Source organism: Gracilinanus agilis, chromosome 2, assembly GCF_016433145.1.
Source record: "Gracilinanus agilis isolate LMUSP501 chromosome 2, AgileGrace, whole genome shotgun sequence".
Lineage (NCBI taxonomy): Eukaryota > Metazoa > Chordata > Mammalia > Didelphimorphia > Didelphidae > Gracilinanus > Gracilinanus agilis.
Window position 1 is genome coordinate 266,799,302 of NC_058131.1, and position 26,826 is coordinate 266,826,127.

Genomic DNA, 26,826 nt, shown 5'->3' on the forward strand with positions numbered 1-26,826 from the left:
ACTGTGCAAGTATAGCCTCTCAAAGAATCCAAGTCTTTCTGTCCCCAAGAGGAAGAGTATCCAAGGGACACTGTGTGAAGCATAAGTCCTACAAGCCCAGAGTTTCTCTTTCCCCTATGTTAGGAATACCCAAGAGATACAATGCCTATAAAATCAAGAATAGTCTTTATTAAGCAAGGACCTACATGTGTGTATGGAACTGGATCATTAAATTTTGAGACAGCAGGCAGCAGAATGTATATAAAAGTGAATATATATTTTTTCTTTTTTAGGAAAGGGAGATGAGAAAAGGGATTGGAAAAGGCTAATCCAGGGAGGGATTTGGAAGTGCAATGGGTGGAGAGTTAAAAGTTTCAGGAGGAAAGACAAAAATCCTTTGGTACATATTTTTTGGTACAATAGCACTTTCTTCAACAAGATAAACAAATATGAGGTAACTCAGCCCAAAGTTTTATAGTACAATAATCCACAAAGTCTTCAGATCAGCTGTCTTGTCAAGGTCAAGTGATAACAGTTAAATAGGAAGTTTCCACAGCTAAGAAAGATAGTTTGCTGAGACCCAAGGACAGTTGAGTAGCCTGTGATCAGAACATTTTCTGGGACTCAAAGTCATTTGAATATCCCATCCCAAGGATCTAGGGAGCTTGTAGGAGATGGTTGACATGGTTACTAATCCTGCAGAGTTCATTCTCCAAGGCTGCCAGCCTCAGTCAATCTCAAAAACTCTTCAACTGCATAGTTGAGAAGTTCCACCATGTCAAGATAACTAGCATATTTATTTTCACAATTCCCAAGTTAAAAACCTTTCTTGTAGGTGATCTCATCAGCTTCTCATGGATTCAATTATCCTCTCTATTTGAATGTTTGCCAGATCTACATATCTAGCCTTTCTCTTTCTTCAGTTCCAGTCTTACATCACTAATTGCCTACTAGATATCTTTGCCTGAATGCCTTGTAGGCATCTCATACTCAACACATTCACAACAGAACTTCATAATCCTCCTTCTTTAACTCACCCTTGTTCTTAACTTCCGTATTACTGTTGGTAGCACCACCATCTTTCCATTCAGTTTCACTGAACTATGTTGGTTGACATTCTTGACCCTTAGTTCTTCCTTATCCCCTACATTCAATCAATTGTTACATTTTATTGATCTAACCTTCTTATCTCTCACATGTGTTCCCTCCACTCACACAATCATATCTGGGATAAAATACAAACTCCTCTGTTTAGTCTGTCAAGCCCTTCAAAATAGGGCCCCAATCTTTCTTTTCAAACCTTACACCCATTTACAAATTCTGCCGTTCAGTCAAACTGATCTATTTGCTATTCTTTTGCAATTCATAGCCTAGGTACTCGACTCATGGCAAAACCCACTGTAGCTTGGCCCTGGAAATCTTGTATCCTCTTTTGCATAGCTCTTGAAACAGATATTTGCTATCCCTTTGACACACTCAAGCATTTGGTGACATTAGCAAAAGATCATCAACATAATGCACTAGTTTACTCTCGGTGAATATGATTGACTCAAGATCTCTTTTCAGGATCTGGCAAAAGATATTTGCACTTTCTGAAAAACCCTGTGGAATTCGGGTCCAACAGAGTTACTTGCCCTCCCAGGAAAATGCAAAAATCTTCTGACTGGACTCATGCAGGGGTACAGTAAAATATGCACAGCACAGGTCCATGACTGTGAACCAGGATGCATTGCTTGGAATTTCGGTGATGATATTTGCTGGGTTAGGTACCACTGCATGTCCCTTCTTAACAAAGTTGTTTACTGCTCTAAGATCCTGCACAAAACGTCATTGTGTTTTGCCATTTGGACCTTTCTTTGGCTTTTTAGTGGGCATAATAGGTGTGTTGTACTCGGATATAGTATAGACCAAAATGCCTTGTTCCAGGAGACTTTGGATAATGGGCCTGATACCCTCTGTGGCCTCTTTGCTCAACCTATACTGAGGATTTTAGGTGGAGTGCCCTCTTTCACCTCGATCTTTACAGGTTTGGCAGATTTTTAAATTCCCAATCGGTCAAATGCTTAGCACAAACTGCCTCTGGGATATCTTTTCGTATTTCAAAGATACTCCCCATATGTTGTTCCTCCTCATCACCCTCCACTTGCCCTAGAAATAGCAAGGGATGGTGCTTGAGTGACTGTTTGGGTAAGTGTAGGAATATGTAGCCTGACTTATCACACTGGATAGTGGCACCTAATTCACAAAAAACATCCCTCCCCAGGAGGTTGGATGGCATCTGGGTATCAACAGAAAGGAATGATCTAACATCATTGGGCCTATTGTCACCATCTTAGATCTTAGCTTGGGCACCAACTCCATTTGCCCAGTGGCTCCTTTTACTCTCACAGACCCCATTAGTGCACAATTTTCTGGTGCTGATGTCAACACAGACTGGGTTGCTCTGATGTCAATAAGAGCAGGATAGATTTGATCCCCTATTGTCACTATAACCAAGGGTTCCCTGTCTTTAGCTGTCTGATCAATGGGTACCAAAGGTGTTTCTATCTCAATGTCCCCCAAATCCCATTGATCTTGTTCTAGGACTTCTGTCTGTGCTGGCTCAGTATTCTGTGAGTGTAATGATGGTAAGTCTCCTTTAAAAGTGGCTTTTTGGACTGCCAATGCCTGCATTAGCATCCATGGACTGTTCATGGGCCTATCAGTGTCAAGATGTATCTCAGTTTTCCAAGACCATGAGTAAGGTAGAGTGTCCTTCTCTTCACTGAACTTGCTTTGCTTGACGTGCAAAGTTAGATTCAGGAGAGGTATTTCTCTGCACTAAAGGAAATTCTTCAGAATTGGGAATGTGTTTTTGGCTCATGAACACATCCCAATCCTGTGAGTCTATGCCTTCTTCTTGTATTTGTTCCCTAGACTCCATGTCAGTAACAGGAAACTTAACTGCAGATGTACTTTGCATAGGAAACAAAGTCAGTGTTGTAGATTCTTTCTCTGTTCCTATTGATGTAATTTTGTTTCTCTCTTGGCTACTGACATTTATGGAATTGAATTACTTTAAATGCATTAACTCAGAATCTACTCCAAAGGCAGCTCTCTCTGGAGTATCACAGGCTTGAAAGTGTGCTACATCTTCATGCACTTGACACTGAAGTAGGCTTGGTACAAATTCCCTAGCTCCAGGATCCAACTGTAAAGTTCCTTTAGTATTGTAGCTACTAGACCTTCCATTTTTCCCTTCCAACTTTCCCTAGAGAAGAGGTTGTGCCTGTGTATGAGAATTCAGCACTTTTCCTTCTCAATGGTCTGCAGGAGCCCATCTCCCTTGTTGACACTGTCTGTTTTTAAGAGATCCGCATTAGAACACCTGTCTAAAATCATTGCCCTTGTTGTTTGGCCTTGCTGTGCTACAGATTGATGTAAATGATCCACAGTCTTACTACAGAATGATGTTTCTTTCCCCTCATAGTGAGAATCAATGAATGCTACTTTCTTCAAGCTTGATCAAGAACTTGTGCAGATGTGCCTGGTTCCCTGTCAGTGTTGCCCACATCACTGTTTCCTTTCCCATAAATTCTCTCTTTTATTTCTATTATATCCTCCTCCATTTGCAACTCCTCCTCAGTCATTTCCTTGTAACTTTGTGTTACATCCACCAACCCATAATTCGTAATTTCTTCTGCACTCATTTTGTCTTTCCCACATTCCTCTGCCACATCATTGTCACTGCCCTTATCTGTTCTTGCAACAACTAAGGCTACTTTCTCGGTTCATAAGGTACGAGGTCTGGTTCCTTGGGACAGGTATTCCTCCATTTTTGATAAACTAGGGGAATTACTAAATTTGGCACAGTCATGGTCACAACATCTGGCCTTTACTTTATCACTATATCTGTTGTTGTCCCTGTTGTTGTTACTATTATTGTTGTTGTTGTATTTCGAATTATAATAGGTGTTTCTCCTGTTGTTGTTATTATTGCTCCTATTTCCAAAATTTATTTGGGACTTGAACCTACATTCCCAAACTATGTGCCCAAGTTTTGAACATAGGAAACACTGCTTGACCAAGTTGTTTGCACTGCTGGAAGATTGCCTAGGCCTGCTCTGGCTCCTCTGATTGTTGGACATCAGAGCCATATTTTTAATCTCCTCTATTTCCTTGGATTTCTGAGCTTCTTTCAGTTGCCTCTTCAACTCTGCAATCTCCCTATCCTTTTCAGAGGTCTTTGATGGCTTTCGTTCACTCTCTCTAGATTCATGGACATATGCAGCTGTTTTCCTTAACTCCTCAATGGGCATGGTCTCCCATTGTGGGCAAAGTAACTTGAAATAAGCCTGGATATAATTCAGACTGCCCTTAACAAATTGCTTCCTGACATGCTGAATGTTGTCCTCAGCAGTCATGTCCCTGAAACCCAGGATAGTTTCACCAGCCTCTAATAACCTGTCCAGATAAATACTTGGGTGTTTCTCCTTCCCCTGCCTTAATTTTTCAAAGGACCCCCATGCATTAGATCTTCTTGCCTGTAACCTCATTGCTTCTGCTAAGTCCTTCCTGCACCTTCTAAGACAGATCATATTAGCATGTGAGGACAGCTCTAAGTCTGTTAAGCTGTTCTGGCCACAAGGCAAGATTGGGGTTGCTTCTAGTTTCGGCAATAAATTTTGCCTTTTCACTAGGGGTGAACAATTCTGAAAGTAGCAATTCCACGTCCTCAAAATTTGGGTTGTAAAGCCTCACTGCCCGATTATATTCTTTTACTGATTTGTATGGGTTGACATAGAGCTGGGGGAACCTCCTTTTCAAAATCTCCAGATCACCCCCTGAAAAAGGTTTGTAGCCTTTCACATGTATAATGCCTGCATCTGGTTGTACTATAGTTTTGTTGGTGATTGGAAGGATAGTTACAGGAGCTGCTTCAGCCCCTGCAACCTCTTGTTGTTCAGGGTTCTCATCTTTAACCTGTTGTTTCATATCACCCCCCTTCTTTGTTGTGACACATTCTCAATGACCTCTCTAGTTGCATTATTGTTTTAGCATCCAAGTCCTTCCCTTCCCTGATCTGCCTGTTAATTTCAATTAAGGTCTTCATGTGTTCCACCATTTGCTCTAAAACTGGGTTTGTAATTTCAGTTCTCCCAAAGGTAAATGCCAACACCTTTCTTAAAATCATAAGGGCCCCTGAGGTATCACCTTTAGCAGATTGGCTAAAATGAAAGAAGGGGAGAGTAATGAATGTTGGAGGGGATGTGGCAAAATTGGGACATTAATGCATTGCTGGTGGAGTTGTGAACTGATCCAGCCATTCTGGCTGGCAATTTGGAATCATGCTCAAAGGGCTATAAAAGAATGCCTTCCCTTTGATCCAGCCATACCATTGCTGGGTTTGTACCCCAAAGAGATCATAGATAAACAGACTTGTACGAAAATATTTATAGCTGCGCTTTTTGTGGTGGCAACAAACTGGAAAAGGAGGGTATGTTCTTCAATTGGGGAATGGCTGAACAAACTGTGGTATATGCGGGTGATGGAATACTATTGTGCTGAAAGGAATAACAAACTGGAGAAGTTCCAGGCGAACTGGAGAGACCTCCGGGAACTGATGCAGAGCGAAAGGAGCAGAGCCAGAAGAACATTGTACACAGAGACTGATATACTGTGGTAAAATCGAATGTAATGGACCTCTGTACCAGCAGCAATACAATGACCCAGGACAATTCTGAGGGATTTATGGTAAAGATGCTACCCACATTCAGAGGAAGGACTGCAGGAGAGGAAACATATAAGAAAAGCAACTGCTTGAATGCACGGGTTGGGGTGGACATGAATGGGGATGTGGACTCGAAATTACCACACCAATGCAACCACCAACAATTTGGAAATAGGTCTTGATCAAGGACACATGACAAAACCAGTGGAAATGTGCGTCGGCCATGGAGGGGGGAGTGCGGGGGGTGAAGGGGAAAGTAGGAGCATGAATCATGTAACCATGTTAAAAATGATTATTAATAAATGTTAAAAAATAAATCATAAGGGCCCCATAGAAAGTTGCAGTCATGGCTATCCCTGATGGCACATATGCCAAAGCATCACCCACTGATATTGTTAGCCACATGTATGTATCATAAATTTCTATAACCTAAAGAATTGGGGAACTGTAATTAACCAAAAGGTGGCACAAGTCTGCCAACTCCCATATATCAGGACCCCAGAGCACCCCAGTGTAACAACAGCCCTGTTGATGAAGCTGGCCGTATTGATCACTTCCCAACTAAGTTCTGAAGTAAAAATCCTAGGCTGGCTGGCTAAAACTGTTATGTTTGTAATAACAGAGATGTTGGGAAGCTGATGGTCTGGCCAGGGTCAGGTGCTTGCAAGACACTTTCCTCGCCCCCCCCACCCCCCACAGGCTTAAGTGAGTGGGGAGTGGCAAGTGCTCCTTGCTCTCAAACCCCTCCTACTCAGCAGTTGGTTTTCAGTTGAGTATGGAAGCAGGGCAATGACTTCTGACAAGGCTCAGCAAAGCTAATCTCTAATGATGTTCTCCTCAACTTATATTCCCCACAGGTCCGATTGGGGACTGAGTAGAAGCTAGATATCTTGATGTTAAGGACCGAGAAGGAACAGACTTCTTAGGCTGACAACTGACAGGAACCAAGCTTAATGGCTGTAGTGAGTATACCCAAATATTACTGAGGCACTGTTATTAAAGATAAAGCTTTTATTGATAAAAGAAGGAAGGGGAAGGCAAGAGGGGGTAATTAGGATTTGGATAAGAACTGGGAAGCCCTAAACTGTCAGGTTGAAGCTGCCTCCCCCCCCCCCCCCCCCCCCAGGGAGTGGCAGACCTTTAGCTAACTTGCCCTCAAAGCTAATAGTAATTACTTCTAATATCTAAATAACTAAATAATTATTATATTGATGTTGGAAAGGTCTAATCCTACTAGACAGGCACTCTCCTGAGTAGAAACCACAATGGCTTTTGTCACTATGGCCTCCCAGGCGAACCCCAAATCAGGAACAGCAAGCAGAGAGATCTGCTCCCCTCAACTCCCACAAATCAACTGTTTAACTCCCTACCAACTGCCCCCTCACCCATAGTTCTCCGGGGCGTGGGGGGGGGAGGTCCCCTAGAATTCTGGGTGAGGCTTGACCCTGTATTTTGCAGGAATTCCATCCTGCCTTTTTCAATAATACATATTCTGTCTTCTTGTCTTTATACAGGCTGTTCCATATAACCTGAGTTTTTTTTCCTCACCTCTGCTTTTTGGGATTCTTAGCTCTTTTCATGCCTCAATTCTAGTATAATTGAGGCCTTTTTCTGGTTCCAAAGTGCTACCCCATAAATTATTTTATATTTATTTATCTGCGTGCCTGTGGTTTCCCCAGGGTAGAATGTAAGCCACTTGAGGATAGGCATTATTTCATTTTTGTCCTTATATCTCCAAATTCTATCAGAACACCTGGTAAATTTAGCAGCTAAATAAATTTATAATATAATAAATAAATAAAATTTAGTGCTAAATAAATGTTTTGAATGAACTGAATTGTGGTTGTGTGTCTCCCTGTGTTTATGAGCTGGGAGCTTTATATATGCGGTGTGTTGCTCCTAAGTGCAGAAGTATGAACAGTGTAAATTAGTGTTTTCAGTTTCTGAAGTTGTGTATTTGTGCGCATGTGCACATAAAACAGTCCTGTATTCACACGCCCACGGGCGAGATCCCTAGCGCAGAACTCCTACGCAAGCGCAGACACCCACCGCTAGGGCACCTCCCCATTTTTACGCTTCTGGACCGGAAAGTCTGAGGGAGAAGCACTTCCTCTCAACCTTCTGGGAGGAAGAAGCGGGGTGGGGCGTCGCACCGGAGATGCCCTTCGCTTCCGGGTTTCGAGTGACGCACTTCCGCGTCCTCCGGTCAGCGGTTTTGCTACGGCTCTACCTTGAAAGAGGGACCTAGGATTCCCCCTCTGCTTCCCCGGCGACCCCGGTCTTCTCGCTTCCAGTCGCCACCATGAACAAAAAGAAGAAGCCATTCTTGGGGATGCCGGCGCCCCTTGGCTACGTGCCAGGGCTAGGCCGTGGGTGAGCAGGGACTGCGGCCGGTTCTGGGACAGGAGCAAGGCGGCCCTGGGCCCTTGGAGGCTGCGAACCTCAGCTTCCCTCCGCGCCCTAGTCTTCGTCCGCCCGTCCCCTTGGGAGAAAGAGTGGGGAGTTATGGAGGTTGCTCTGGGGGGCCTGGTTGCTAATTTTGATTGTCACACACTTCCTCCCCTATTGTTCTTTTCCTCACTATCTCTCCTCTTCTCAGTCTCGGTACTTCTTACCCATCTTCTCCCAAATAAGTCCTACCCCATTACAGTCATTGTTGCTCACGTTCTTATAATAACGAAGTCATATTCCCATAATGTTTTAAGGTTTGCAAAGGACTTTGTAATTCAGATGGTGACTGATGAAAGTTTACATTACCTACATTTTACAAGTGGGATAAAGTAGAGTTTAAATGATCGCCACCTTAGCCGGTAAATGTCACAGTAAGGATTTTCAACTTAAAGATTCATGAGGGGGGGCAGTTAGTTGGGTGGCTCAGTAGATTGAGAGCCAGATCTAGAGACGGGAGAGCATAGGTACAAATCTGACCTTGGACACTTCCCAACTATGTGCCTCAGGACAAGTTACTTAACCCCTTTTGCCTAGCCCTTTCCGCTCTTCTGCCTTGGAACTAATACGTAGTATTGATTCTAAGATGGAGGGTAAGGGATTAAAAAAAAAAAAAGATTCATGATTCAAACCAGGACTCTTTCTGGCAAATGCCAGTGCTTTGCATTTAAGCCCAGTTTCTTGACCCTGGGACAGGTAGATGATAATATCTGTCATTTTGCTCTTGTTTCCCCCACCTTACCTTCAAATTTGTGTTTCCTTTCTGTAGATCAATCTTTTTGTTTTTTGTCCCAGTATCTCCTCTACCTTAATATAAGTTTATCCAGTTAGGAGAAAAAAAACTCTCTATACTCTGTCCTTCCAACAATAGATCAGAGATAGAGTTTTCCTATACAATTTATAGCACTTAAGTTTTGTTTTCAGGATACAGCAATGGTTAATTAATCCCCACTGAAATAGCTAAATAGCACCTTAAAATTATTTTTTTCTAAAATTTCTCTTTACATTTCTATTCACTTTTAGAATTTAAAGTGTTTAGGTGGATGCTAGAAAAAAAGAAGGGGTAAATGGTTGTAAGGTTAAGGTAGATGAAATGGAATTATTTCCTTCATGACTGGAATCATATTTCTTGGCTATGGTTGAAGGAGTTTGGGGTCAGCTGGGTGGAGAAGAAGATAGTGTTAGGCTGTCGTCTTTACCTCTTGATTTACTTCATGTCTATTAAAACTCTACCTTCTGAAAGAAGCCTTCCTTTCCCATTTCTCCTGAAAATTATTACTTTACCTCTGGGATTTTTTCCATTTTGCATTTTGTCCTATATGTGTATAGCATGTTGCTTTTAGCATAATAGATGCTTAATAAATGCTTTTTTTGACTCGATATATTTCGAAGCATTGTGGCTTTGTAGATAGAGGCTGCACTTGGAGCCAGAAAAACTTTGGTTAAAATCCTGTCTTTTATACTTACTAGATGAGTGATCATACTCATCACTTTACTGTTCTGAACCATAGCTTTTTCACTTTTAAAATGGAGAGAGTAATAGATGTATGTACCTCACAGGGTTATTTTGGGTTTGAAATGAAACAACATGTAAATTTTCAAACCTTAAAATCTCTATTAATATCAGATAGTGATATTAAGCAAACCTCATAGGCATTCATTAACATGAATCCATGCCATTTCCTGCAGAGCCACTGGTTTCACCACCCGGTCAGATATTGGGCCTGCTCGAGATGCCAATGACCCAGTGGATGATCGACATGCTCCACCTGGCAAGAGGACTGTAGGGGACCAGATGAAGAAAAACCAGGCTGCAGATGATGATGATGAAGATCTGAATGACACTAACTATGATGAGGTGATAACCTATAATTGGCCTTTCATGAACTTTTTTGACAACCTCTGAAGAGAGATTCTCTAAACCCCCACCCCCTCTTGTGTTATTGCATCTGTGCTAGAGAATACTCTTGGTAGCTGATTTATTTATATTTTAGCTACTTCTTAGACTATTAATAAGGTGAGAAAGAGAAGGAATAAAATGAAATGTATGTAAAGCTTTTGCCATCTCTTCAGAGGAGATCATTTAAGTTCAGATATTCCAGAATAAAAATAAAAAGCATGAGATTTTTTTGTATTGATGTAGCATCTTAACTTAAAAGAAATTAGTGATATATTTTGTTTTATATTATCTATATTTCTCAGTTTATCCCTCTACTCTTCCCTGAGCAATCCCTTATAATAATAAAAAAGAGGAGAAGAAAGTTCAATAAAACTAGTCAACGCATCATTTAATTTTGACATCATATGCAGTCTGGAGATGCATTCTCATATCTATAAGTGATAACTAATGCTTACAAGTTTGGTCACTGATTTTTTTTGGTTATATTTTTGCACTGATGTTCCTTTTGAGTAGTGAAGAGAAATAACCTAGGTTTATGATTTCATCTAGGTGGTCTCTTCCCTTTTCTAATTAGACTGTTTTCTAACCATACTTTGTCATTTTATGCCAAACTTCTCTCTAGAGCAGGGATGGGCAAACTACAGCCAGCAGGCAAGATGCAGGGGGGCCCCCTGAAATGTTTCTATCTAGTAGCAGGACATTATTCCTAATCTGATGAATACAATGAGTAGGATAGAATACAATGAAACTTCAAAAGAGTTGCCTTAGAAACAGACTGACAGATGAGCATTTCCTTTTCTTTGGCCCCCTCTTTAAAAAATTTGTCCATCACTGCTCTAGAGCATCTCCCCAATGCCCTGGAGAGCTTCCTCTTTCTTTTAGTATCTCTTGGGTACCAGTTTAGCAGTCCATCTATTATCTTGAAATTTGACTATTCCATCTTTTTTTTAAAGTTATATGTCCTTGACAACATCTTTTATACCACTTCTTGAACATGCCATTAATAGTATGATTTAATTTTACTATTTACACTCTATTTTTTTAGACCCTTGCCTTCTGTCCTATTTTTTTCCCCTTGAGATCCATTCATTTATTTATTAATTAGTCAATCCATTAATCAATTAATTTATTTAGGGGTTTATTTTATTTAAAAATTTTTTTGTTTAATTTTAATTTTGAATATTTTCCCATAGTTACATGTTTCATGTTCTTTCCATCTCCCCCAAGCCCCTTTAACCGACACACAATTCCACTGGGTTTTACATGTATCATTAATTAAGACCTAATTCCTTATTATTGATAGTTGGTCTAGAGTTATCATTTAGTGTCTACATCCCCAGTAATATTCTCATCAACCCATGTGTTCAAGCAGTTGTTTTTCTTCTGTGTTTCTCCTCCCACAATTCTTCCTCTGAATGTGGCTAGTTTTCTTTCTCATAAATGCCGTCAGTCTTAAAATCAATACTAAGTATCAGTTCCAAGACAGAAGAGCAGTAAGAGCTAAGCAATTGGGGTTAAGTGATTAATATAGTTGGGAAGTATCTGAGGTCAGATTTGAACCCAAGACCTCACTATCAGCAGAGCTGACTATCTACTGAGCTCTATGTGTTTTTTATTATTCTTAAGGTACCCTACAATTTTGACTTTTGAGATTGTGGTATTTTGTAATTCATACTTCTCTAACAACACTTTCTAAATAAAGATTTTTTTTCCTTCAAAATATTCTATGGTAAATACCTTTTCTGAAAAATTGGAAGAGATCTTTTTACCTAGGATAGAGGTGATTATCCTTATATCTGTTAATGTTGTTTATGTTTAAAGGAATAAATTAATTTAGAAATTATTTCTTTGAATCTTAGTTTAATGGTTATGCTGGAAGTCTTTTCTCCAGTGGTCCTTATGAAAAAGATGATGAGGAAGCAGATGCTATTTATGCAGCATTGGACAAAAGGATGGATGAAAGAAGAAAAGAAAGAAGGTAAGGACAACTTTTTTGCTTATTTAGCTTCTGCAAACAGCTAGGTCTTTATCTGTGGTAGTATTACTTGGATGCCAGATCTAGAGCTGGTAGTCACCTAAGGGGCCAATCTAGTCTTATACCCTCAAACTTTTCACAGATGAAGAAATTGAGACCGAGGTAGGTCCTCTGAAACCTATTGCTCTTTTCATTGTTCTTTTGATCCTTGCATAGAACTCACCATTATGATCTAGGAGCTTGAGTAGAGAAATCAGAAAGTCTTTAGTTTTGTACAGAGCTTTGCCAAAAATTTGCTCTGACTTTGAATGAGTTTCTGAGTCTCAAATTTCATTATTTTTTATAGTCCTACAAAAATCCTTTGGTAGTTTATGGTATTGAATAAATAAATTAATTTAGGTAGTATTACATTTTTATTATATTTGCTCATCCTCCCTATGAGCAATTAATATTTTTCCAGTTATTTAGGGCTGGCATTTTTTTTCCTGTTAATTGTTACTTGTGGTTATATTTTTATGTGGTTCTTTTTTGTGTGATTTTGAAAGGTAGACTCCCAAGTAATTATACATTCAGAGGTAGTTTTATGAAATTTCTCTTTCTGTGCCTTCCAACTGAGTGTTTTTGGTATTTTATAGAAATGCTGATGATTGGTGTAGGTTTATTTTATATCCTGCAAGTTTGCTTTAATTATTGTTTTTTTTATTTCTATAGAAATAGAACAGAGTATACCTATTTCTCAACAATGTATGGCACCATACAATTGATTTATCTTAGAACATGAGGATAAGAATTTCACAAAAAATGTAGAGAAACAGAAATATGTGTCTTTATTGGTCACAATAAAATGAAAGCTATTTTAAATAAAGGGCCACAGGAAAAATATTAAAAATCAACTGGAGACTAAATAACTGAATTAAAAAAAGATTGTTGGATCAAAGAACACAGAAATCATAATTTTATTAAAGATAATTACAATGAGACAGCATTCTATATTTTTTTGTGATGTAGAAAAGCATTTCTTAGGGGAAAATTTAGGAACATCCCAGTTAAATACCAAATTATAATCTTAAGAATTAAAGGGGAAATTAACATAATGGAAAATCAAAACCTCACTTTATTAATAAATAAAAGGAAGAGATTAAAAAAATAAGCTAGATTAAATCACTAGTTATTTTTATTAAAAATAAAAAAGTGAATCAAATCAGTATCAAAAATAGGAATTCAGGGGGCAGCTGGGTAGCTCAGTGGATTGAGAGCCAGGCCTAGAGACGGGAGGTCCTAGGTTCAAATCCGGCCTCAGACACTTCCCAGCTGTGTGACCCTGTGCAAGTCACTTGACCCCCATTGCCTACCCTTACTACTCTTCCACCTATGGGTCAATACACAGAAGTTAAGGGTTTAAAAAATTAAAAAAAAAAATAGGAATTCACAGTGAAGATAGAAGAAATAAGGCTGTTATTATGATAAACTAATTTGCCCAAGTATGTCAATAAAACCAACAATTTAAATTAAAAAAAAGAATATTTACAAAAATGTGATACCCAAATTAATAGAACAAAAAATGGAGTTAAGAGGAAGAAATTGAAAAAGCCATATATGAATTTTCAAAAGAGAAATTCTCTAAGACCAGATGAATTCACAAGTGAATACAATGAAATATTTAAAGAATAATTCTAATATTGCATAAATTTTTTTTGTGTGGTAAAAATAGCAAAATAAAGGATCCCATCAAATGCCTTCTGTTATAAGATATGTTCTTGATACCTAAACCAGAGAGAATCAAAAAAGAGAAAATCATAGACTAATAAATATCTCTAATGAACATAGATGCAAAAAAATTAAAATATTAATAAAGAGGCTAAAATATATCATAAAATATATCATAAAAACTATGTGATTAGGTTATGGATTTAGACCAGGAATGCAGGGTTAGTTTAATATTAGGAAAACTATAAACTTAACCATACTAACAACAAAATCAGCTAAAATTACATGATTACATTAATAGTTGTAGAAAGAGCTTTTGACAATACAACATCCATTTCTGTTAAAAACTTTAGAAAACATAAGATTAAATTGAACTTTCTTTAAAATGATAAATAGTATATACAGAAAATCAAGAATTGTCATTGTAACAGAGATAAAATATTTTCTTTTCCAAAAAATTCAGGGCTGAAACAAGAATATCCATTGTCATAGCTTTATTTGATATGGTACTAGAAATACTGATTATAATAATTAAAACAAGAAAAAGAAATTGAAGGGATAACCATGAGTAATGAGGGAACAAAATGATCACTTTTTAAAGATAATATGCTCTACTTATTAAAGAACCCTAAGGGAGGAAGCTAGGTGGCTCAGTGGATTGAGAGTCAGGCTCAGGAGGTCTTGGGTTCAAATGTGGCCTCAGATTCTTCCTAGCTTTGTTACCCTGGGCAAGTCATTGCCCATTGCCTAGCCCTTACCATTCTTCTGTCTTGGAATCAATATGGGTAAGGGTTAAAAAACCCCAACCAAACAAAACCCTAAGGATTCAACTCAAAATTAAACAATAACTTGAGCAGATTCTACAAATCTATAAAATAAATGTTTACTCTTTTCAAGGGTCAAATTTAGTCATTATAATTATACAGTGATCAGTTCATTATTTTGTTCTTTGACTTATTTTTGATGATGTCATGCTGTCTCTTTGTGATTCCCCTTTGCTTTTCTAGATATTTACTAACTGAATTTATAATAATGTTCTAGAATTTTGCCAGGATTCAGAGTTAAGCTTATTGACCTACTCTCCCATTTTTTGAAAATTGGGATGTCATTTGTCTTTCTCTGATTCAGTAGCTTAATGCTTTGAGAGATCAGTGACAATGTCTCAGTAATCTTGACTACCAATTTTCAAAAATATCCTTTGATGAAATTCATTTGCTCTTGGTGACTTGAATTCATCAAAATGCCTGGTTCCTTCCTTTTTTTTTTTTTTTAATCTCTGGATTGTGGCTTTGAATTTCCTATTAGCCATTTTTGCTCTGTTCTTTCAGTCCCAGGATCATTCTTATTGATAGAGAAAATAAGCAAAATAAAAGCTGAGCAAAATAATTTGTTGGTATCCACCCTCCCTGAGCAGTAGTTCTTTCATCTTCTTTTTCCCAAAGTAAAAGGAAAAAAAAAATCAAACCCTTCATTTTTGTTGTTCTTAATTTTTCTTACATGCTTTTTGCTCATTCTGAATTTTAACTATTCTGCCAGTTTTTACAGGTCTACCATGTTTTTGAATTTATGCTTTATTACTAGTCTACTTGTCCATCTTTGTTGGTTGATAGATCATGGAACCAAAACCTCCCTTTCCCCAATCCCTACCAAAACTAATAGCCCTTCCCTCATAGCACCTATAACAAAGCACCAATAAACCAGAACACCAGGATTTCTGTGTTAGGCCTGGTCAAATGACCTCGCATGACTGACCAGCAGCCAGGAAACTTCTCCTTACCCCAGAGATGAGGTTCCACACCCCCTCTTCGAGCCATAAAACAAACTTGACCCAAGTAGCCCAACTGAACCAGTAGAGGCAACACAAATTATCTCATCCCTGACAGATGGAGACTTGGCAGCCATTTTTGCTGGCGCTGATCTCACCCCCTTGCCACCCTACCCCCCATTCCCCATTCAAGGGGATTCTGCAGCCACCTCTCCTGTAGTGGGGCCTCTCTCTTCCTCATTGCTTTTTCCCTCCCTTTCCCCTTTGCCCCTCTTTCTCTCCATTTCCCTGTCCTTCCTCTCCTACAATAAAGTTTCATTATATCACCACACTGTCATCTTATTAGTCTCTTGGTCAGACTCCCTAAAGTGCTAGATAGGATGAGTAGTTCCAGATCCTTTTCACTGCCTTCTTTAGGTCTCGCCTGGGACAGGTTGGTTGTTTTGATGCTGAGATAAGGCCCTTCACTCTACTTTTGTCTCCTCATGGCTCAGCTTGGGTTGTAAGTAGTTTTGACTCTCTCTTCCTCTTCTTTGTGCAGTCTGTCTGAGAGTAGGCATTGTCTTCTGCTAAGGACCTGATGGGTCCCTAAAAAATGGTTTCTTGGAGAGCCCCAAGATACTGTTGCCTCATTTCTATCTCATTGATTGCCCTGGTACAATCACCAAATAAGATAGATTATGCCTTTTGCCTGGTTGTTGTTCTTTCCTCTTTCAGGTTTATCCCCTCTTCCAGTTAGACTCAGCTTACTGAATCCATGTGTTGCCATTTCTGTTTTCCTAGGCAGTTGCTACTTTTCTTATTTCTTGGCATGGTCCCTTATAGGGAGCTGCTGGGCTTTATGCCATTTGGAGGGCTCTTAAGTTGTCTCAGTTTCCTTGTGCAATGACTTACTCAGAACTGGCTTTTTCCCATGTTCTGATTACAACAGGCCAGGGCTGAGATTCTACTGAATTCAGATCCTCTTCACTGGAGATTAGGTTAGATATAGGACCCTTTGGCTTATGTCTTCATAGAGTACTCACAGATTGCTGGCTGTCTTGTTGTTCAGTCCTGGATTGGATAGAGGAGTTTATTGGTATTTCTATTTTGTTTGATTGCATTGCTTCATTTTATTCCCTTTAAAATTTTTGCTGGGAATTGTCTTTGGAGGAGCTTGCCATCCACTAAACTTTTAGCTCTTTTTCATTTTAACTACATTTTAGTTATTAATTACTTTCTAATTTCTAATTAAAATACTTTCTAATTAATTAATTTCTAATTTCCTATATTTTAAACAGTTGATTTTTCTTTTTAGCTCAAATGTTGGATTTTGCATTTGTCGTTGAATTTCAGTTCATTAGAAATTGCCCATCCTCACTTTTTGTCAAGTTAATTTTGTTATCTAGCATGTCAGCTATTATAGAGAGCCAGCTCACTATATTTTTGGGGATCCTGAGTGGTGTTTAGTGGCGTCGGATTGAAAAGACAGAAACTGAGAACAGCCATACTAGTGGTTAGCCATAGCCGATCCACTGCTATGGAGTTTAGAGTTTATTTATATACTGGTTTCAAACAAAGAACACAGAGAAAGAATCACAGCTGTGAAGGGGTCACAAATCATACACGAACCCATTAAAGTCTAAAAAGTAGAGAGATAGGTCCAGGGTCAAGGGCCAAATTCCAACCACCAATTAGTAGGGGATTAATTCTGGGAGCAGAAACATATTTCATGGAGATTTTTACTAATTGAGTCCTGTCTTCCTGGACCTGGTCAGATAAAGTTTGGACTAGATTGTCTAGCTCCACCTTATCTAAGTAATATTTTTTAGGGTTCAAGCTTCTTAATTATCAAGGAGAAAAATTGTTAACTCAGTAGCTGCTGGTCTACTAAGGACTCAAAGCTTTTCAATAAGTCTATTATGTTTTTCCAATAAGAAAAGGTATGGATCATAAAAGGGGTCAAAAGAGGGGTCTCAGATTTTTATCTAATCTCTTATTGGCTTCCCACAAGCTATCTCTCATAACTGTGTATTCTGCTGATTGATAAAAATGTTGAATAATATAGGGCTATAGACAGCATCTTGGAATAAGAATGCAAAGGTATTGAAGAGAAAAAAATGGCTTATGGATGTAAAGTAAGAATTTACATTGCTTAATTCTTTAGAATTAAAAATAACTCCCTAGAAAGAATGCTATCCACATCCAGAGAAAGAACTGTGGGAGTAGAAATACAGAAGAAAAACAACTGCTTGATCACATGGTTCGATGGGAATATGATTGGAGATATGGACTCTAAATGATCACCTTAGTGCAAATACTAATAATATGGAAATAGGTCTTGATCAATGACACATGTAAAACCCAGTGGAATTGCTCATTGGCTATGGGAGGGGGCTGGGAAGAGGGGAGGGAAGGAACATGAATCGTGTAACCTTGGGAAAATACTCTAAATTAATTAAATAAATAAACGTACAAAAAATTAACTCCCTAGCTATGTGTAGCTGCTTTCTAGCTTAGTACCTTTTTCCCCCTCCTGGATTAGAACATGATTTCATTGGTGTTTAATTTGACAAGTGAAGAAACTCACTAATTATGATCTTAGTGACCTGTGTATACTGAGAATTTAAGTTGTCTAAGGTCATTGTCATCTTCAAGCTTTTAAAAACTTCGTTAGTCTTATATTTGTTCATATTGTGTCATCTTTTTGGTTTTCCTCTTATTTTTAAAGGCAATATGTAAGTTTCTACTGTATATTGAGTGAGGTTCTGCTGCTAAGAGAAGCCTTTTTCTCAAAAACCCTTAATTAACTTCCTTTTCTAAGCTAGAATACTAGATAGTAAATTTTGAGAAAAGGGCAGTACAATATTTAACATGATTTGAGAAGCACCTCTGGAGAGAGGGAAATGTTGAATAGAAAAATTTGGAGAAAGTGAACATTTTTAGCTCCTCCTGATCTTCATTTTTATAATATCACTTAATTGTTTAAAATATTGTGAATTTCTAGAACATCATTTACATCTATTTTCAAATGTAAATATGAAAACATGGTCCAAAACTTAATGCTTGTTTCTGACAGTTTCTTTGCTAAACATAGTATAACAAATGTAACAAAAATAATTTATGAATGCAATAAACATTTGCTTTTCTTTGCTAATGGAAAAATGCAGAAGTACAAATAATGTAAAAATTAATATGCTAGCATTGTAGAATTCCAGTAGGCAAGTTCCTAAAATTCTGTTATGTTAATTTTTGCATTATTTGTACTAATGCATCACTTCATTAGCACAGATAGTCAAATAATCAGTTGCATCTGTGAATGAATGTTTGTTGCCTAGATGGAGATCCTATGAAGTTGTTTCTTTGTGGCTGGGATTTTGAAAGATTTTGTAAAACTCAAGTATACTTGCTCAATGGAGACCTAATATTTTTGTAAATGTTTCCTTTTCTAGGGAACAGAGAGAGAAAGAAGAAATTGAAAAATATCGTATGGAACGTCCTAAAATTCAGCAGCAGTTCTCAGATCTGAAAGTAAGCAAACTATGTAGCAAGCCAGTTCTAGTGCTTTTAGGATAGCACTCAAGAGAATCATTGTTTTTGTTAATTTTGGCTCAAAATTAGTGTGACACTCAGTTATTTTTTTACTTTATTTTTTTTTCTTCTTTTTTTTACATGACTAAAATGGAAATATGTTTTGCATGACTTCATGTGTATAATTCATGCATTGCTTGCCTTCTCAGTGGGTTGGGGAAGGGCTTAAGGGAGGGAGGGAGTTTGGAACTCAGAATTTTAAGAAATAAGGGATAAGTAATGCATCAACACAAAAATAAATAAGTGAATACTAGCTATGGGTAACTTAAAAAAAGAAAGAAAGAAAAAAATCTGTAGCCAAATGCAGCCAAAAAAAAAAAAAAAAAAAAAAAGAGCAAACTCTTGCCTAAATTGTTTCTGTGCATTTTTCCAGTTTAACTCAAATTAGTTTGGCTCCTAAAATATGCTGTTTGGGCTCTTAGAGGAGTTTTTTTCAGTCTCATGGAATGGAGAAGATGTGGTAAGTTGATTGTAAAATAGAAATTATATCTTCAAAAAACTATTCTAACATTAAAGTCTTTTCCAATTAAGGGCATAAGAATTTCGATGCCATAGATTTTAGTTATGAATACTCGGGACCAAACTAGCTAAATTATATCACTAGGATTTGGCCACAGGATTTATGGATTTTAAAAAAACTTTTGAAAATTGTGTAGGAAAATTTTTAAAATCAAAATGCTTGAAAAATTAAAGAATAAGTGATTGATTCTTTTTTCTCAGAGAAAATTGGCAGAAGTTACAGAAGAGGAGTGGCTAAGTATTCCTGAAGTTGGTGATGCTAGAAACAAACGCCAGCGGAATCCACGATATGAAAAACTTACCCCGGTTCCTGATAGTTTCTTTGCTAAACATTTACAGACTGGAGAGAACCATACTTCAGTGGATCCCCGACAAACAGTAAGATTCCATATGAATAAAAACTTTTTTTTCCCTCCAGATCTAACAGAGCAATATGGGATGTTACATAAACTGTATGATTGCTCATGACTTAACCTGAAAGACTTCACAAAGTAAGGTATTTCTTCAGCCCATAAATCTGCTTTTCATTCTTTTTCTTTCAGCAATTTGGAGGTCTTAATACACCCTATCCAGGAGGATTAAATACTCCATACCCAGGTGGAATGACACCTGGGCTAATGACGCCTGGTACAGGTGAATTGGACATGAGGAAGATAGGCCAAGCCAGGAATACCTTGATGGATATGCGATTGAGCCAGGTAGAATGTTAGAATTTAGTGCATTACAAGGAACATGGGTTTGTACATCAGTGTTATTTTCCCCCCATTGATGATAGTTCGTTATTGTTGTTCTTTGGCCTGTTGTGCCCCCACCCTCCCAATTCATCTGACAGAGTTTTTGGTTGACTGAAATTATTTTCAGTTATATTTTTCACAAATTTACATTTGCAGGTGTCTGATTCAGTGAGTGGGCAGACTGTGGTGGATCCCAAGGGTTATCTCACAGATTTGAATTCTATGATTCCTACCCATGGAGGAGATATCAAGTAGGTATTTTAGGGGAATACTATGCTTGGAATCATTTGTTAAACTATTTTAATTGTAAGTATCTCACCCATGATAATATTGAACTCACCATGTGGAGCACTTTGATACTTTATAGGTTGTTTTTTAAAATATTTGCATAGAGGCAGCATAATAGGTAACTGGTTCAAGGCCTGCCTTTGACCAGTATTGGCTATGTGACCATGGCAAATGACTTAACTTTTTAGCACTCCAGGCCAATGGTATCAAACTCAAATAGAAACAATTTCCTGGTGAGAAGGCACATATGTTTACTTAAAAACCTCAAATTAACATTCTATGTTGTATTGCATTAAAATTTTTTTAAAAATTACTTTTTAATGTGATTTGGGCTTGAATTTTAACATTTTTTGCTGCTCAGAGACTTAAAGAATTCCTGAGAAGGTGTCAAATTGCAATGATAAGGGGGAGTTTCTTCATCTAGAAGTTTCCTATAACTACTGAAATCACAGGTGTATTTCCTGTCCCTATATATTTGCATTCTTTTGTCCCATCCTTAGTTGGTTGTATTCTGTTACTGCATTCACAACCCTTTTTGAAGAGTCTGCAAGTAGTTTAGATTCTTTAATATACTGATAATGCATTTAATTGAGGTGCAAGAATTCTTTGTAATTGTATGGACTTGAGTAGCTACTTTGTGTATTTATGAGATTGATGATGTCATGGTGAAAGGTTTAGCATTGTGAATTTTCATGTCCTCTTAGTGACATTAAAAAAGCCCGTTTACTTCTGAAGTCTGTGAGAGAAACAAATCCTCATCATCCTCCAGCATGGATTGCTTCAGCTCGCCTGGAAGAAGTCACTGGAAAACTACAAGTAGCTCGAAACCTCATTATGAAAGGGACAGAAATGTGTCCTAAGGTAAGGCATTTGGGGAGCACCTCCCCAAAATCTGAGTATTATAAATTTGTTGAAAATAGATACTTGTCTTCAATGGCGTCTGTGATCCTAAGAATCCCTGTTCCAAGTATCTAAGAAGAGAGATATTCAAATTAGGACAGTGACTTTTAGATATTAAAATCCATCTCAAATTCGAGAAAGCAGAAAATAGATTTTCTGTCTTGTCCATATAGATTGAATATTGAATCACCATTGTAACTTTCATTTCCTTTTCATCTGTAAGGGGTAAATAGGGGTTTGATTGGGTGAATATTAAAAGGTTTGGTCACCAGGGAATTGAATAATTATCAATCTCCAATTAAAAATAACCTCAAGTCAAAATAATTTTTATGGAAGCTTATTTACAAATGAGAAGAGAGAGAAAGTAAGAAAATTTAGAGAGAGGATAAGGTAAGATAATTAACCTGACAAACTAAATAATTCGCTTAGGTCCCTGGTTTAACCCAAGCAGATCTAACTAGTCCTCAATTGGAAAAGGCCAAGCTTTGAGCTCTGAGGGCTGAGGCCTGAAGGCCCCTGGAGACGTATGAAGCAAAAGCTTCAGTCACAGAGTCTCTTTTGAAAAGGAAGTTCCTTAAGAGAGGTTCAGGAAGATTCAGTTTTTACACTCACCATGTGGAATTCCAAAGGAAAGATTTAAGAACAGTCTCACCAAGCTCCAGAGCTCCTCCAAGTCCTGGTCATGAACCAGTAGAGCGTCTTCAGGTCCCATTCACAAACCCGAAGAGACCCGCTGAGCTCACTGAGCTGTCTTTTAAAGGAGCTTCTTTTGCTTCACTTCCTGTGCTTTCCTCTTAGTTTACGTGTCCAATCACAACAGATGCTTTTCTTAGGACTGCCTAGGAGGCAGTCAGTAAATTTTGATTTGTCACTCACTCTAGCACACTTGAATCACAGACCACCCAACTTGTGAGTTAAGTGGAGATGTTTTCACCTTTGGTGATTAAATCTAAAGATGGGCAAGGTAGATTTAATCTCATTATCACACATCTTAGTTGCTAGTGAAAGATTTGCTGTGGGATCTAGTGAAGTGAAAAATAGTTTAGCACTGGTAACTAGGAAAAAAGTAACCCCATTTACATAACCTTCTCCTGTTGCCTTATATAAAAATAATTATATGCTATCTTAAGGAAATGTGGCCTGCACATTTTCGGGAAGGAATTAAGAGGCAGGAATAGAATGATAAAAACTTTTATTGAGATTTTTTTTTTGTAACGATAAAGCCCCATTATAATGGAATCTTTTAATTCTGTAGATTCAGTGAAGGTCAGATAGTGTCCCCAGGTTCAGAGTGTTTTATATAGAGAGACCAATGACTTAAAAAAACAACCTTACCTTCTGTCTTAGAAATAATACTGTGTATTAATTCCAAGGCAGAAGAATGGTAAGGGCCAGGCTTAGGGTTAGGTAACTGGCCCAGGTCACAGCTAGGGAGTGTTGAAGCCAGTTTTGAACCTAGAACCTGCTGTTTCTAGGCTTGGTTCTCAATCCATTGAGCCTCCCAACTGCCCCCTGCCTAGATCAATGGTTTTTAAACTTTGCATGCTCTACATGATATTCAGATAATTAGGTAAGCATTTAAGTGCTTACTGTGGGCCAGGCATTGTGCCAAATTCTGGGAATAAAAGTATAAACAAGTAAGTCAATCAAAAAAATGTCCTATAGGCTTGGGCCATGACAAGTTAGTGTGAAATGATATTTGTTTCTAGAGGTTATAAAACCACCAGAATATGGAAAAATATTAGGAAAATCACTTTGGCAGCTATGTCGAGATGGATTGGAGTGAGTAAAGACTTGAGGCAGAGAGATCAGATAGAAGCCTATCCCTGTAATCTAAGAGAGGTAAGAGGGCTGAACTAGTGTGATGTCTTTATGGGACATGGGAGAGATGTTGTAAGAGGGAGATTTTAGGTATTTATAGATATGTATTTAAAATGTGGCCGCCAGGAATCAACCATTCAGATTGATTCCATAATTAAAATAGACCCAAGTCAGCATCCAATCTAAGGTAGTTTATTTACAATTAGGAAGGTAAAAAGGTAGGTAAATAGAGAGAGGGAGAGGCCAGTCCAGACCTGGAGAGGCCTGGATGGAGAGAGAAGGTTAAAAGGCTAATTAAACTAGGTCACAAGCCACAAGACTTTAGAAATCAGAGAGGCTATAAGCCTACTTAAGGCAGAGTTTGGAAACGCCAAGGTAGGCCAAGGAAGTCAGCCTAACGTACCCACGTGACAATTCAGAGTAGAAGCATTCTGAGGTCTCGGCTGAGCACCTTCAGCACCAAGTCCAAAGCCGGAACTCCTGAACTCCTTCCACTCCTCAACTAACTTTACCAGGTTGTAACCCACGTATTTAAAGAGATAGCGTCTCTCGTCATTTCCTGTGGGCCACCTCTAATTCAAGTGGACCAATGGCAGCCTCTACACTGATTTGGACTGCCCAAAGGGCAGTCCCTTGTTCTTGATTTGATACTTATTGTCACGTGTGGTTAACTATTTCCACTCCCCTTTTGAGGGAGGTGGGGATGATATAATCTAGATTGCCTAGGGTAAGTAGTTTTTTGACTATGAATGGGCTGGAGTTAATTTCATTTAGACGAGGTGGAGGTAGAACCCACAAGACTTGGTGTTTTATGGATTAGATCCTTGGATATGGAGGGAGAGTGAAGTCACAAATGATAAGAAGGTTGTAAAAACCTGGGTGATTGGAAGAATAGCATTGCCTTTGGTGGGGAAATTTGGAAGAGGAGTGATTAGAGGGTAAAGCCAATATAGTGAGATCTATGAATTAGATCACAAATCTATTCACTGCTCTACCATTTCCATTCCAAAATGCTAGAGGAAAGGTTGAGCTCTTACCAGTCATTTCCAGGTACAAAGCCCAGTGGGCCCTTTGGGGTCACTTGCTACAACCATAGGTTGAGCTAGGCCTGGGGACAGGCTGGAATAGAAGTAGAATTTTTCTAGTGGCACCTGTGGAGCTCCACTTGGTAGCAATTTGTGTAGGTTTTAACTGTCCTTAACACTAGGCTTAAAAGTTAGGGAGGTTGCAAACTTGCACCAGATTAGGGAGGAGGTATGTGTGTTGGAGGAAAATGGTAGATGTAGTTGTGTTGGAGACAAGCCCCACAATTTGACTATTGCTGTAAGAATGGAATTTGACCTGTCTTTCCAACCCCTTATTGGTTGCTCATACACTATAGGGGTCAAGCCATCGTCTTTTAAGGATCCTGGCCCCTGCTTTGGACTTTGATAGAGGGTACCTTCATCACTGTAACACAGAAAAATGATATGATTAACCATATTCCAAAATACTCTCAGAGATCTTTTGTACATAAATAATGTGAAATTTGAACAGTTGAATTTCTTTAAGAAGATTGTTATCTTTAAAAAAATGAACCTCACAACTTTACTGTTTTAACAATTTTTACTGCTGAGAAGCCACTTGGACTTCTTTACTATTTTCAGGTGCCATAGATACTACTTATTCCTATTATCTTTGCTCTACAGAGTGAAGATGTATGGCTAGAAGCAGCCCGTCTACAGCCTGGTGATACGGCCAAGGCAGTGGTTGCCCAAGCTGTCCGTCACCTCCCACAGTCTGTCCGGATTTATATTAGAGCAGCAGAACTTGAAACAGATATCCGAGCAAAGAAGCGTGTTCTTAGGAAAGGTATGGTCTTCTCAATACAAGTAATCTCTTTAAAACACAAAAATACAAAATAAAAACCTTCCATTTTAGAATCAATACTGTGTTTTGGTTCCAAGGCAGAAAAGCAGTGGGGGCTAAGTGACTTGCTCAGGGTCACACAGCTAGGAAGTATCTGAGGTCAGATTTGAACCCAGGGCTTTCCATGTCTAAGCCTGACTCTCAGTCTGCTGAGCTATCTTATCTGCCTCCCACAGCATTCATTTTTGATTGTTTTGTTGTTCCTTTTTATTTGCTTTTTTCATTGTGTTTGGGTCTTGGTTCTGCCTTCTTTTATTATCAGTTCATATAAATCTTCCCATGCTTCTCTGAATCCTTCATATTGTTTATTATCATACAGTAGTATTATTTTACATAGGGTAATAAATTTAGAACTTGTAGGGACCTTGGTGGTTACTTATGTTAGCTCCCTCATGTTACAGGTTAAGTTTCTTGCATAGAGCCACACAGTAAAGGTCTGAGGTGGGATTTGAACTCAAGTCTTCCTGACAAGTCCATTATACTTTGCTAGTCTATTCATGTATCACAATTTGTTTAGCTGTACTCGAGTCAATGGAAAGCCCATCTTTTTAATATCAGATATCAGTATGTTTCTAATATTGTTATATAACTGCATCAAAGAACAATATCGTTTCTGAAGAATTGGAATAGAGTATCACCCATAATGCAGTGGAGAGGTATATGTTGAGTGTGATCAAGTTGTAACATGTTGCAAATCAGCAGTTATGAAGGAGAAATAGTTTAAGATGTCATCAAAGAAATATATGAGAAAAAAAGAAGAGTAGCTGTCATGGATAATCTGTATGCTTCATTCATATATTTGTTGTGCCAGGAGAATCTGAGGAAATTCTTTATAAGGTCTCTTGTAATACTATAGTATCATAAAAATTTTCATCTATTTCTTCGGACCCATATACTGATAGTTATCTATTTCTTGCAGAAATGCAATGAAAAGCTGACATCCAGGGGTGTTCAGCTGTGACTATTTAAAATCACCTCATTGTGGTTTCTGAAAATTTCGTGACCTATTCTAGCTGCCAGAAGAAATCTGCATCTCGTGTGATCTCTGCTCTCCTTAGTTCTTATTGGCATTGTGCTTGTTTTTGTGTGTGCGCTCATGTGTATCTTCCTTTGCTGAAGCTTGGTTTTATTGCTGTAATCTCACTTATTCATTGGAGGATTCTGAGCCAGCATCTCTTTACTGTGAGGCCACAAACAGAAGACTAGCATCTGTCTTGGGTTATAGAAATGGACTGCTTATCTTTGCAACAAGGAAAACAGTTTACTGATGAATAACACATCATGCTATTAGCAATTAACATTATTCATTTAGAAAAGCTCTGCTGATTCTCCTGCTGTATTGAATATGATGAAGGGCAATTAATGTCTATAGGGATACTTTACTATTCACTGGAGAGCTAACGCAGTAAATTTCCTGAATACATTTTTGATTGGTTTTACATATGTAGGGTGGCAGAGTCTTTGGGGCATTGTTAGCATAATTACATTTCAAGGTCATCTGGAGGCATGTCTTAAATAGTTGTTTGTTAGCTTGGGATGCTCTGAACTGTGCAGCAAAGGCAAATCTGTTGATAGCATGTTTTCTCTAAGGAAGAAGGAACG

At 38.2% G+C, this 26,826-nt stretch overlaps 1 protein-coding gene across 1 annotated transcript in view; it reads left to right on the forward strand.

Annotated features, from left to right (window-relative positions):
- Positions 1-7,881: 7,881 nt before the first annotated feature.
- PRPF6 (pre-mRNA processing factor 6) overlaps positions 7,882-26,826 on the forward strand; it is a 56,667-nt gene continuing 37,722 nt past the window's right edge. The window contains exons 1-9 of the mRNA XM_044663901.1: positions 7,882-8,062; positions 9,827-9,995; positions 11,897-12,015; positions 18,916-18,994; positions 19,775-19,951; positions 20,116-20,271; positions 20,464-20,558; positions 21,300-21,456; positions 25,005-25,167. Of these exons, the coding sequence (XP_044519836.1) occupies positions 7,992-8,062; positions 9,827-9,995; positions 11,897-12,015; positions 18,916-18,994; positions 19,775-19,951; positions 20,116-20,271; positions 20,464-20,558; positions 21,300-21,456; positions 25,005-25,167 (1,186 nt within the window). The 5' untranslated portion in view covers positions 7,882-7,991. The remainder of the gene's footprint in view (positions 8,063-9,826; positions 9,996-11,896; positions 12,016-18,915; positions 18,995-19,774; positions 19,952-20,115; positions 20,272-20,463; positions 20,559-21,299; positions 21,457-25,004; positions 25,168-26,826) is intronic.